This window comes from Siphateles boraxobius, unplaced genomic scaffold (genome assembly GCF_051911475.1).
Source record: "Siphateles boraxobius isolate OS27281-9 unplaced genomic scaffold, OSU_SipBor_1 101, whole genome shotgun sequence".
Classification (NCBI taxonomy): Eukaryota; Metazoa; Chordata; class Actinopteri; order Cypriniformes; family Leuciscidae; genus Siphateles; species Siphateles boraxobius.
Genome location: NW_027508702.1, coordinates 481,908 through 496,905, shown reverse-complemented (window position 1 = coordinate 496,905; position 14,998 = coordinate 481,908). Strand labels below are relative to the sequence as shown.

Genomic DNA, 14,998 nt, shown 5'->3' with positions numbered 1-14,998 from the left:
TTTTAAACACTAAATTAATCTCACATGTTAACATTATCTTTACTGCCTCAGTTGCTGACCTGTGGTGAATAGCAGAACATTGTTGTCCTGGTCAAGTACCAAATTAGCAAAATTATGATCTACTATCATGATAAATATTTATTACCATATACTTTGTACAGTATGTTCTTTGACTCATGAGTGTGTTCTTTGTTTTGTTTTTTCAGGTAGAGGATGCCATGCTAATGTTTGATAAAACTACAAACAGACATAGAGGTAAGACCATTAAAATTCTTTAAGTAATACTGCAAAATATATATTTGAGAATCATTTAATGTTGTAGAGGACACACAGAGCTGTGTGTGAGAGACAGTCACTGACTTTTTTAATATAATGGTCTATTTTGCTCACTTCCATTCAAAGTTTTATTTAAATGTTTTTGTGAGAAGTCTCTTATGCTCACCAAGTTTGCTTTATTTGATCAAAAATACAGTAAAAACAGTAATATTGTGAAATATTATTCAAATTTCAAAATGTAATCCCAAACTGTGTGTTTATCTAATGCATTGTTTTTATCAACTCAACAAAAAGGTGGTTGAGTCAATAAATCCACGATCAAAAACACACAAATAGCACTCTTAACATGTCGAGTTGTACATTATTTTTAACTGTATTTCATTGCCAGTTTTTTTGTGTTCAAGTTTTCATCTTTGTAATCCTTGCAAAATGTCTTGACAGTGCACAATGCCTAAAGTGCGACAAAAAAACTGTTATTAATACTGTAGTTAATACTGTAATTTGTATTTAATTATGTATGTAATCCGAGAGGGAAAGGTTTAGTGTAAATGAGAGAGATGGATAAAGATAGTGGATGTTTATAAAACAGCCAGTAAATGTGTGTGTGTGATTTTTAGGTTGTGAGAGCGCATATCCTTCACACTCATTCTTTCACAGATACGGTCTCCTTTCTCTCCCGTGTCCTTCATGCCCTCCAGGTGACTGTTAAACTGCTGTTAAAAGACGCTCTTTGTCCGCCTCCATTCTTTTCTCTCCCTATTTCCCTCTCTCTCTCTCTCTCTCTCTCTCTCTTCTTTCACTAAAGAGACTGCAGCAGAATCTCACTGGCATTTTCAGTCTGAAATGAGGATGATTGTGTTGGAAATTGAGCTCCAAAGCTCTATCAGTCCTGCTGCCCCAGTGCATTGTGGGAACGTGCATTGGCTCTCCTGTGGGCGCATGGATCAGGGATGTTATTCAGACGTTGAAACGGTTTTGTGGCAGGAATTCATGCTGTTAATTACAGATGTAATGGTGTGATTTTCATCAGGGCTCTGCTGGTTGCTTTTGTGAGCAGTTTGTGTGCCGTTACAGTGAATACCCAAAGGCCATAAAGCCCTCGCTCTGCCAGAACGCACACTGTGTTTGCAATAACATGGCGTCATACAAACCAACGTTTATAGCATGTTATTTTTAAAATTGTAGATATCCTTCACATTGTGAAACAATGAATGTTTTAGTTGGGTTGTTGCATTTTTCATAGAAATGCATTCAGGCTTCAACTTTCAAACATACTTTTTCAGCTGCTTTTAACAGTAATCGTGAGACTTGTGGCATTACGTGTGACGAGGTGTACGTTTCCTGAGGAGATCAGACAGCTAGTGATAACAAAACATGTGTTTTTGGACATATTTTTACCTGACATTCTCAGATGTCTTCTAAATCTTGAAAAAGTGATTTTGAGACTTGTATTGTGGGAAATATTGTAATCCTTTCTGTAGTGGGCATTAGCTTAAACCGTCTCCTTCCAGACAGGTTTCTCTTTCAGATCAACCTCTGTGATGGAGAGACAAATGTACGGATGGATAGGTAGACAAATAGATGGATAGACAGGTGGAAAGATAGAAAGTAGGGCTGCATGATCACTCGAAATTAAACCGTATACGTTTTGGCAAACTGTACGTTCACACCGCCACCGACTTGAGCTTCCAAAGCTACCGGAAGTCATTCATTTTCAATGGAAGCTGGCTTCTCTCAAATCCGTCGGCGTCGCGTTTTGGGTGTTTTGAGTGTCAATCAGAAAGTTGAAAGTAGGTCAACGGTCAACTTTATGGTAATGAGCTATGACGTGGTTAGCGGCAAAACGGCAGTAACCAATCGTAATATAGACGTCCTTCGCGCTGACTGATTCCGGAGAAACACACGATGTAAACTTTCATTCCTACCAAAACATTAGTTCCGAGAAAATGGAGGAGAAGCTAATCATCACCGTTGCTGGGTTTCCTATCATTTATGATATGACGTTGTTTGCTTATAGGGACCAGTTACAAAAGAACAAGGAATGGGATAAAATAGCTGGGATAGTTTACATTTTTGTTCTTAAAGTTGAACTTATTTTAACTTGAATGACGCGTTTTTTAAAACGCTGTGACATGCGCGAGACGCGGCAAAAGACACGAAGCTCGAGCACACAGTCTAGCACGTGTTTACATAGTTAAATAGAAAAGCAGTGAAGTGGAATGCAAAAACACCAATCTCATGTGACATTTCATGTTGTGAGACTTCTCTTCTCCCTGCTACGTCAGAGCGTCCAAAGCGTCAACAAGCTTCCCCGTACTTTTTGACAAGCGTCCCTGACGGGGCGGCCAGAGCTTCTTTGCCGCTCAAGTCGGCGATGGTGTGAACGTACAGAAAGGCTGCGATTTATTTTTTTCTTTGTTCATTTTTTTATTTTATTGAGCAGCTCGTCAGCAAAGCATGGCTCTGGAGTCATGGATCAGTAGTAAATGATGCTCCATCTGAAACCAGAGGGCGCTCTCGCATAAAAACTCCAAATATGCCCTTCTGAAGTACGGTAACACACGTTGTTCCAGTAAATCCCTATGGGCATCATACTATTGCTGTAGCTGAATAACTGAAGATTGAAACGCTTTGATTAAACATGACAAATAAACCCACGCATACGAAAATACAGGGTTTATCAGAGTTCTTCAAGCCTTCTCGGGTATTTACATCATAATAAAGTATATTTATACTTCAATGCTAATCAACATAGCCTTTATCACTGTATAGAATACTATGAAATAAATCACATCATCTCAAACACTCAACTGACATTATGAAGTGAGTTTGGAGTAAAAACATGTTAATAAATGTTGCCTTTTGTTGGACATGAGGTTCATAAATGCTTATGTTTGGAAAGAAATTAGATTAGATGTTGCTTTTTCAAATGTGAGCAGAGTGAGCAGCGTTTACTACTGATCACAGAGCCGTACGGCACTGACAAGCTGCGCATTACAAACAATCGCTTCATAATCGCACAAAGCGTGATTCCAGGTTAATTGTGATTATTTGTTCAGCATGGATGGATGGATGGATGGATGGATGGATGGATAGATGGAGAACAATAGAAGCAGTTAAACTAACAGTAGGACAATAATACGTAAGTGCTATGATCCCTCAGTTTAATTTAACGTAGTTTTTTTTTTTTAAATAGAATAGAAGAGAAGAGAAAGTGTAAGTATTACTGAAATCAAGTGCTGCCGAAAAAGATACATCTTCAGCAGTTTCTTGAAAGTGGCGACTGACTCAGAAGCTCTGGTTGAGTTAGGCAGATCATTCCACCAACAGGGAACAGTCATGGTGAAGGTCCGAGAAAGAGATTTTGTGCCTCTTTGAGATGGTACCACAAGACGACATTCGCTAGCAGAGCGCAGGTTTCTGGATGGCACACAAGTCTGAAGTAATGAGTTTAGGTCAGAGGGAGCAGTGACAGTGGTTGTTCTGTAGGCAAACGTCAGTGCCTTGAATTTAATGCGAGCGGCAACTGGCAACCAGTGCAATTTTGTGAGGAGAGGAGTGACGTGTGCTCTCTTTGGCTCATTAAAGACTACTCTGGCTGCAGCATTCTGGATCAATTGTAAAGGTTTGACAGAGCAAGCTGGAAGACCAGCCAGGAGAGCATTACAATAGTCCAGTCTGGATAGAACAAGTGCTTGGACAAGGAGTTGTGTAGCATGCTCTGTAAGGAAGGGCCTGATCCTCCTAATAGATCTAGATAGATAGATAGATAGATAGATAGATAGATAGATAGATATGATTTCCGATCTGTTATGTAAGAAGTTCCCAGGAGGACTTGAATCCAGCATCTCTCTCTTGTCCTCCGTTTACTGCAGTAATTCACATATTTCTGTGTGACATCTAAAACACTCGTGTAATCCAAACTCTCATTTCCCTGTCAAACACCTGATAGCGTCTGACAGAAGGTGGTTTTGACTTGTTGTTGGCAAAAGGTGGTTTGGTTTTGTTTTTTTTGTTTTGTTTGGCTGCTCGTGTAAGAGGGCACTTTTAATGCAGTGCTGAAGGCGGAAGCGCAGTTCCCATCATTCTGCGTTAAATACTCACGCATTAAAGTTTCCCCGCCAGTGCATTGCTGCTACATTTGTTCACCCGTCGCAAGTGCATTTTTCCTAAAGAATGCGTTTTTTCTCATCGCAACAAAAGGTGCAGTAGCACAGTCACACCTGTAATTCCCATGGCAGAAGTTCTGCTGCTTTTTCTCACCCAATTTCCCTGAATATAAAAGTGTGCCAGGATGATGAAAGCCGGTGTAACGTCACGGATGCTGATGGTCCTGCTCAACAGGCTTCCGAACGAACGTCTGATTACAGCTGGAACTTTGTGATTTTCAAATGATGTAAGTAAAAGTAACAGTGTCTCGGTTTGATCAACAGAGAGCATGAATTATGACTTTTATTGTTGAGCTGCGTAGAGAAAAGAAAAGGAGAGCGAGAGAAGCAGGTGTTGGGCTGAGTTAGGAGTTTTTGGCCATGGATGAGGTTTTGTTTTGTGTGTTTCCTGGATGCTCCAGAGGACAGGATTGTTCCTGGAAGACGAACAGAAGGTGGTATTGTGTGTGTCTGTAATCTGCTTACCTGGATCAACGTTCCCTGGACTCAAGACAGTCCCCAGCCTGTGTGTGTGTGTGTCTGTCTGTTTGAGTCTGATAACTTTGTGGCATATTACAGTATTTATTTATGTGTGAGTGCTTTAAGGTGTGTCATTGATATTCTGCTTTCATTCAGACTGATTGTAGAGAACAAGATGGTCAGATCCACAATCAAGAGCAGGACATTTTCCTCCATGTCATTTAAGAAACTCTCTTTCATTATTTCTTCATTTCTCTTGCTCTCTTACCAACTCATTTTATATGTACACACACACACACACACACACACACACACACACACACACACACACACACACACACACACACACACACACACACACACACACACACACACACACACACACACATATGTGTGTGTGTTTGTGTGTATATATGTGTATACATATGTTTGTGTGTATGTATATATATATATATATATATATATATATATATATGTATGTATGTATGTGTGTGTGTGTGTGTGTGTGTGCGTATGTATGTATGGTATGTATGCATGTATGCATGTATGTATGTATATATATGTGTGTGTTTGTGTGTATGTATATATATGTCTTTGTATGTATGTGTGTGTATGTATGTATATATATATATATATATGTATGTATGTATGTATGTATGTGTATATATATACACACACACACACACACACACACACACACACACACACACACACACACACACACACACACACACACACACACACACACACACACACACACACACACACACACACATATATATATACAGTGATGTGAATAAGTTAGGACACCCATGCTAAAGTTGCCTAAAAAGAGGAATAAAAAATAATCTTTTGGAAATTGATCTTAATGCCTTAATTAGAAAAATGGGGAAAATTCCAATCTTTAAGGACACCAATTTTCTTTGTGAATGAATAATGTATCATAAATAAATAAATGTTCTTCCTTAAAATACAGGGTGCATAAGTCAGGACACCCCTATGTTAAATCCCATACAGACAGCAGATTTTTATTTTTAAAGGCCAGTTATTTCATGGATCCGGGATAATATGCATCCTGATAAAGTTCCCTTGACCTTTGGAATTAAAATATCCCACATCATCACATTCCCTTCACCACACCTAGAGATTGGCATGGGGAACTTTCCATAAGATCATCTTTCAATGCAAATCAAACTAGCTATTAGGCTAACTGAAATAAAACCATGCCAATCTGTAGATATGGTGAAGGGTGTGTGATGATGTGGGGCTTTTTTAATTCCAAAGGCCAAGGGAACTTTATCAGGATGCATATTATCCTGGATCCATGAAATAACTGGCCTTAAAAAATAAAAATCTGCCTGGCTCTATGGGAATTTAACGTAGGGGTGTCCTGACTTATGCACCCTGTATTTTAAGGAAGAACATTTATTTATTTATGATACATTATTTATTCACAAAGAAAATTGGTGTCTTTAAAGGTTGGATTTATCCTCATTTTTTTAATTAAAGCATTAAGATCAATTCCCAAAAGATGATTTTTTATTCCTCTTTTTAGTCAACTTTAGCATGGGTGTCCTAACTTATTCACATCACTGTGTGTGTGTGTGTGTGTGTGTGTGTGTGTGTGTGTGTGTGTGTGTGTGTGTGTGTGTGTGTGTGTGTGTGTGTGTGTGTGTGTGTGTATATAAATATTGCGTATGAGTCCTTCAGTTGTCCTCAGTGTGAAAAGATGGATCTCATAATGATAGTCACTGCTGGAGAGGGTTAAAATATGCAAAAGGTGCTGGAAAACCAAATAATTTGTGGGATCTGGAGAATTTTTCTGAAGAACATTGCTCAGTTTAACTGTTCAGGACAAACAAGAGCTGCACGAACAACCATCACAAAACAAAAAACAGCCGTGGATCATCCAGGGAACGACGCGGTATTAAGAATCAAGCGCATGCAAACTTTTCAACAGGGTAATTTTTTATAAATTCAGCTATTTTTTTGTCTTGTGGACTATGTAAACATCTTTTATGTAAAAAAAACATGCATTTTGTTAAAAAAAAAATTAAGATTTAGCAGATTCTGAAAGGTGTATGTTTTAACCTTTAATCACAACGGTGTGTATACATGTAAATATTCTTCAAATATAATCTTCTAATATATGCAGTGAAATGAAATGATTTTGCTTTCCGCTCCAGATAAACACTTTTAAAAATAATATATTAATTTTAAAATGTAACGTTTAAAGGTATTGTAGGTAGAAATCCCCAAAAATACTTTTTTCCAACTTTTTTCCAACTGTCTTTATAGATCAATGCATAATTAAAATATAAGTACTCTGGAAAAGAAATTATAAAAATCGAGTGTCTGTAGTTCTCTCAGGACTGTAATAAACACAGCTCATTATTCCATTAACTCCCACCCCCTCCCTTCTCGGCTCCTTCCAAAGCCACTCCCCCAAAACACGAACACGCGATCCCGGCCGTTCGCTCAGCTGGAAGAGTCGGACGCGTTTACCAGCTTTACCAGATGTAGTGACATCATGTCAGAATCACAAGTACTAAAATAACTAACTTTATCAGTTTGAATATAGACAATTAACATGGCTGTTAGTACTCACTATCAAGCTCGCATATCGATACTGGTAAAGTTTAAAATATTTTACTAGCTCGTAACGAAATCAAACTCAATATAAGGCAAAGCTATAAATAGCTTCATTGATACACGTTTGCCGTTACTATCAGTTACACTGTGATGAAGGTGAATTTGTTTTATTCATAACATAAGATTGTTTACAGATAAACTGAGTAACATACACTCAAACACCTTCTCACAACTGCATTGCAGACCCAAGATAATATAACACACACACACACACACCATATATTGTATAGCACATACAGATACAACATAAAGACATAGGTAAACATATGTAGAGCATATAACAACAAACCGAACGTGAAAAAACGGAGCAGGTAGAGTTCACGGTGAACATAGGAGCAAAGTTTAGGCAGAGGGTAAAGATAGGTATAAATATAGATCCCCTAAACTTTTTAACCTAAATTTGGCGAAATTAAACAAAACCGCTTTCAACTGCAGATAGGCCTATTGCTTATTTATCGTCTCAACCCTGGCTCACTAACAGTAACGTTACACCAGTCGACACCAAAGTTACACTGTCATAGCTAAGCCAGTGTAACGTTAGTGCCACGTAACGTTCGGTAGCTATATTAGGTAGCTACGTGTGCTAGTGAGACATGCTTCATGAAAAAATAAATGCCATCAAAATGAAAACAGCAAGATTACCTGTCCAGCAGAAATAAAGCCATCATGGAGTCACTTTTCAGCCCCTTGAGAATGAGATCCCTCAGTTGTCGCCACCGCTGGAAAGCCACGCCGATATTGACTCTCGTATGATTTCTTTATTTATCCAAAGACCTTTTGTTCACAGCCCTTTCAAATACTGTCTTCCTTTTTTTAACTTGTTTGACTTCGCTGCCTCTATATGCCGGTAACGTTACTGAGAATTTTGACTGTTCTTTCTCTGCCATAATTGTTATTACTAGCTTCCGTGCCTCTTCAAACGGGTGCGCGCATTTGGGCTGCTCCTGTATCAGCACAGGTGGTATCCATGGTAGCGAGGGAGAGTGACGGTCGCCCCAGCCAATCATTTCTTTCGTCCCGAATGGAATAATGAGCTGTGTTTATTACATTCCTGAGAGAACTACAGACACTCGATTTTTATAATTTCTTTTCCAGAGTACTTACATTTTAATTATGCATTGATATATAAAGACAGTTTGAAGTATTTTTGGAGATTTCTACCTACAATACCTTTAATGCGACAGTAATTTAAACATAGCCTTTGCCAAAATATAAAGCAAATGGAGCCGGTTTCACAAAGCTATTTTAGACCGGTCTATAGTGTTAGACAAGTCTAAAATCTGCTCATAGACTAGTCTATTGCAAGTTAGACTGTTTCACAAAAATAAAGACTGACTTAATTTAGACCAAGAAATTATACACTTACCCCAGGCTAATTCAGGTCTAAGACTCTGTTACCTTGGCAACCAGCAACAACAATCAGTTACATTACAACCAGCCAAAAGAAAAGAGAAAATGGCTCATAATTTGTGGTTTGCTGACGGCGTTATGGAGAGAGCTATGAGAAGGGAAAGGGTTTTTAGGGACCGCAGGAACCTACTGGAAATATATAATAATGAGGACTTTTCTTTTCTGTACGTCTTTAACGCTCAACGCTCGGATTACCGCTGTTAACTGTCGTAGCAATCTTTATCCAAATGAAACATTTCTTCTTGTTACTACATTCTCCGCTAAATTTCCCAAGTAAAATGTCCTTGTAACTGTTATACTCCTCCAACACACACGTGTTCCTGCACTGAGAGGTTAAATGCGCTTACTCGATCCGCCGTGTTTTTTGTTTTGAAAAGTGTCTTATTTTACCCAGAATGCACTGCAGTGTAGTCCTTATTAAGATAGTCAGTCTTCAGTGCTTTGTGCAACGGTCTGATTTAGATGTCAATCTGAAGTCTGACTATCTACTATATCTAAGCCATAGTCAAAGTCTATCTTTGTGAAACCGGCCCCTAAAAAATGTTTCCAAGTCGACTAGCAGCAGTATTGTTTAATCAACTAGTCGAATAGTCTTGCACATCCCTAGTATATATAAAATACTGTTTTTGAAATTGGTGTTTACCCTGTAACAAAAGAGATACAACTAGGCTTCACTTAGCTTTACATCAGCATGAAGTATCTTTTTGTATCCATAACCAGTTCCTCTGAGCCCAGTTACGATTAAACTGTGCGTTTAGAGAGATCTGAGAGGAAGAAGAGCCGTTTCGAGGAAAGGAAACGAAAGCACTGCCTCTCAGTTGTTATAGTATGCGACCTTTAACCTTTTAATCTCCTGGAGCTAATGTATACGCTGTAAATATACAGACTTTGCGAGAGAATCAGGGACCTTAACACAGGTTAAACTCTCTCAGATTGAGGCCAGCGTGAGAAATGCTGAGTCCACACTTTGTTTGGTTTATCAAATACATCCTTGTGCAAACATATTACATTCCTGGCTTATTCTGTATATATCTTCTAATAGCTTACTGACCTGTCCTATATGCCCTATCAAATCCCTGTACGCTGAAATCAGAGATTTACTTTACATGTACAAGGGAGGAAATACATATTAACAGACACGTATGAAAGGTCCGGATTGATCTACACGCATGCAATCTGGGTTAGCTTAGAAAAACTAATGTGTTTTCTGTAAGTTTCTGACACATCTAGGATTTTTTTTCATGTTATTGCATTACATTTCACAATGAGCGGCCTGGAAAAGATTCCACTTCCGGCTCTGTTATTCTTCAACATGAGCTGGACTTTGCAAGGACTTATGGTAAAAGCCAGTGGCTTTTAGATCACAGATTGTCCTCCAAAAGGTTTGATCAAACATGCTGTCTCAACTAAAACGGACAGCCTCGGTTTCGGGAGGGACAGTGGTCGTGACATCGTCCAGGTCTACACAGCTGCCCAATTATAAACCATGTTTGTCTGTTTTGAGTGCAAACCTATTGTCCGTCTGTTGATCAAGGAGTGTGTAAATATTAGGCAGTGGAAATGTGCATTTACTCTGTGGGGAACTGTTTTCTTATTAAACAAGTGCTGGCAGCCTCTCAGGGTGAATCTTATAAATCTCGAATGCAGTGAGCATCACTAACAGCTGTTTCCCTCCAGCAGCTGAGAGAGAGAGAGAGAAATTACACACTCCTGACTTATTTGGCATTACTTAATGTTCAATATTGCAACGAAATGAAATATGACAAAATTTTGAGATTATTTTTTTTATTATTAGATTATTTGTGTGGCAGGGTGCATTATCCTGTTGAAAGAGGACACTTCCACCAGCGAACATCATTGTCATGACGGGATGTGCCTGGTCTGCAATGTTCAGATGGGGGACGTGTCAAATTTACATCCACGTGTGTATGATAGATGGTGAAAGACCCTAATACTTTGCAAAATACTTTGTTTTATATATATATATGTATATGTGTGTGTGTGTTTGTGTGTGTGTGTGTGTAAGGGATAATGTAGAGCGAGGCGGTTGTTATAGTGAATATAACCCCAAATTGGGTTGTATTCGCTATAACAACCGCCTCGCTCTACATTATCCCACTTATTACATGGCTACCTACCAAATAAATCAATAATTTGACACAAAAATTGATTTTGTGTCAAAATATTGATTTGGGGGCAGTCATGGCCTAATGGTAACAGAGTTGGACTGGTGACCCAAAGGTTGCTGGTTCGATTCCAGTACCGGCAGGAATATGACTGAGGTGTCCTTGAGCAAGGCACCTAACCCCCAATCGCTCCCCGGGCGCCACTCAAGGCTGCCCACTGCTCCGGGGGTGTGTATCCACGTTTGCAGTGTGTGTGTTCACTACTCACTACTCTGCTCCTAATGTGTGTGCACTTACTTGGATGGGTTAAATGCAGAGGTCAAATTCCAAGTATGGGTTACCATACTTGGCCATCACGTGTCACTTTGACTTTCACTTTCAAAAAGGAGTTTATTGATTTAAAAGCGATTGTATTGCTTCCGCTAAAGAAAATAGTCCGTTCCTTCTGGTTATACTTAGCAGCGGTCTGTTATTCAATTCAATTCAAATTTATTTGTATAGCGCTTTTCACAATACATATTGTTTCAAAGCAGCTTTACAGAAAGTGCATTTCAGAAATGTACATAGAAAAAATACAGTTAGTTAATCATGTAGTAATTTAGGACATAACATATCGCCGGCGTCGAGTCGTCTCTTCACAGGCGTTTCTTGTTATCAAGAAATAACAGACTGCATTCTACATTAGAATTCAACCAAGACATGTATATGTATATATGTGTATATATGTGTATATATATGTATGTGACCCGTGCTGGCAAAACGAGTAGGAATTTGCACGGGCTAATTATGAGCTACAGGCAAAACAAGTGAATTTTTTTCAAATTTTGGTCGAATTGGAGGCTTTCACAAAAATTAGTTAATCAAGCCCTCGTCTAGCAATCCTAATGCTCCAAATAGCAATTAAACATCTAAAAGTATCTTTATATGTATGTTTTCTGTGAGGAGTACCTTTCCTTTGTCCATGAAAAATGCCGTTTTTTCTCTGCTAGCTTCTCGACGACTGGAGTTTCTCCTCAGCACAAGTTTGGTACAGTTTTAAACCGCAGCGTTCCAACTTTGTTAATATTCATAGTGAATTCTCAATGGCATGAGTCTGAACCAATGAAATGGGAGTTTCAAACTGATGGTGAGTGATGTAAACAAAACAATCTTCCTCGGTCTGACTGACCAAAGCATGCATTGCACACAAAGACGTCTCAGACAGCGCAATCCCGATATACACACACACACACACACACAAACACAGAATTACAGTATTTCAAAATATTTGACTTGGTGAGTATTCATGCACACATTGGGCCCTATTTTAACGATCTGAAACGCAAGTGTCAAAGCGCAAAGCGCAAGTAACTTTGTTGGCAGATCCCGGCGCTGTTGCTATTTTCCCGGCGGGATAAATGCCTCTTGCGCCTGGCGCAAATCTAAAAGGGGTTGGTCTGAAGTAGCTTCATTATTCATAGGGGTGGTTTGGGACAAACCAATAAGAGCTTTATATCACATTCGCTTTAAGAGCATGATGAACGAGGTGCGCTTGTTCCATGGCGCAATACTATTATAACGGCGCATTTACCAGGCGCGCTTCAGAATCGGTTCTCAGCCGAGGAGATCGATGTTCTCGTCAGGGCCGTAAAAGAAAGAGAAGTGACATTGGGGATGGGACAAACCCACCCAAATTAGCTTTGGTTAAACATGCATATAATAGTTATCTTTTATGTCCTAAATTAACTTTTGGTTAACTGTTGTGGAAAACCATCTGTGTAAGATTAGATCTGTGCAGTACAGAAGGTCTTAACATATAGGCTGTCTGTTTCATTAATGTTAATATCAAACAATGGTATCAAGAGAAAAAAAGTTGAATATATATATATATATATATAACAAATTCCATAGATATTTGGTTTTGATTTGGTATGCCAAACTTGGTGTTATTAATATTAATAGTTTTGGAACCTTCAGAAAACTTTTAGATTTTCTGATTCCAACAAATCATACATCATTTTGCAGGTGTTTTAATTGAGAATGTGAAAATACTTTTGTGAAAATTTGCTCATTGTGACTCATTTTGCTAACACTGGTCACGTATAATATGTATATGTATAAATAAGTTATTTTAAACTTTGACAGACCTATTTTACTTTTAATTCTCTAATGTTTGTCCACTAAAAAAAGTACATTTTCACTCTCTTAGAACAATAAATAAATGTTTGACGCACATATCAATGCCACGAGAAGAGCTGGCTAGCTCTGAGTGGTTCAGAGAGAGCTGTATCACTGACGTCTTCAGAGAGACAGGCTCTTCTGATGAATGTGAATCAGGAGGATTGGACCGCACTCATCAGCTCATCTGGATCTGAACTCTGACAGACAATTTTGATTAGATCCAGACGTCAGGAGTTTCGCTCATTCCGTCAAGTAAAGAAAGATCTGCAATGCTGCACATAGCTTTCAGACTATCACTAACTAACCGATTCTCTCACTTAACATTAAACAGTCTTGATTTGTCTAGGAATCTAGTTCTGGATCCATAATTGCATCTTTAAACTAACTCGTACGACTCTTGTGAAGAGAGTTAAAATCGTCCATCAGTAATGTTTTGCAAAGATGAGCTGAGCTGACAGGCTGTCAATCATTCTAAAATGTTATCTCGTATTGGAGCAGTGATTACTGTTGGCATGGCGATGGTGACGCGCTGCTAATTGAGCTGAACGTGAATTCGTTTTCTCCTGCATGATTGCGTCTGTCGCACGCTTGTCAGAGGTTTGAATTAGATTGACGGGCTGTATATATGCATGTGTGGTCTCTGGGATCCCCTTCGGTGTCATTTACATTTTGACGAGGAGGCTCTCCACTCGTCTGTTTTTCATGTAAGACAGATTCAGAGAAAATCAATCATATTTCTCAAGCGAGATTGAGTCACAGCAGCGATTAAGTGGCTTGACTGTACGCAGTGACGAAGAGGCGGAGAATCTCATGAATATTGAATTAGTTTCTTTGCTCAGGTGAGGAAGACTGTCTCATAAGCTGATCTCGGAGCAGCAGGGCATGTTTTACCATGCGTTTACCATGCAGAACTGTGTCCATCCACCCGCCTCTCTCTCTGAAGCGTTCCCGCTCTCTGTCTCTTTGTGGCAGGAATCACAGCAGATCACAGAGACTCTTTGATACGCGTGTGTGTGCTGTGAGAACGGAGAGGAAAGAGGTCTTTGAAAGTGGGGAGGTCTCAGTTGCTGGGCTTTTCACCACTGTCAGAGTTGAAGGAACAGCTTTTATATATCGGCACAACCTTAAAACACACACACACACACACACACACACACACACACACACACACACACACACACACACACACACACACACACACACACACACACACACACACACACACACACACACACACACACACACACACACACACTCACTCTCTTTTTCTCTCTGCAACCGTTTTTTCCCCAAAGCGCTCCACCCCTCGTATCTTCTAGAGAAGTGTTCCCAGGAGAGACTGTTGTTTCATTTTTTTATTTCTGTAAATGTCACATCTCTTCTCTGTTCCTGTACAAAACCATTTTTTGTCTTTTCTACTCTGCTCCTTTGCTCTCATTTCTCTATATCTTTCCATCCATTCCTTTGCAACTTATTTTTCCCACTGTTATGTTTGTGTGTGGATTGATGTAGAATGACTCATTCCTCCTTCACATGGGGAAAACATCACACCTGAAAACAATAGACATGTTTTCATCTTTCTCTATAGATCAGGGATGCAAACAGCGCGCTTTTCGGCGCCTCCCGCTTTTTTCAAGTCAGTTTGGGTGACTTATGTGAATCGTGCAGATCCGAACAGATTTTTCTCCAACAGTAATTCTGGATTGCCTCCACCAAACAAGTAAATAGGAAATAAGCAAAACAGAA

The 14,998-nt window shown here is 39.2% G+C and overlaps 1 protein-coding gene across 2 annotated transcripts in view; it reads left to right on the top strand.

Annotated features, from left to right (window-relative positions):
* The first annotated feature begins 208 nt into the window (after positions 1–208).
* The window catches only part of LOC143752200 (RNA-binding protein Musashi homolog 2-like), a 95,164-nt gene continuing 80,374 nt past the window's right edge, over positions 209–14,998 (top strand). For both annotated transcript variants that reach the window (XM_077245335.1, XM_077245328.1), the window contains exon 1: positions 209–255. In XM_077245335.1, the coding sequence (XP_077101450.1) occupies positions 219–255 (37 nt within the window). In that variant the 5' untranslated portion in view covers positions 209–218. The remainder of the gene's footprint in view (positions 256–14,998) is intronic.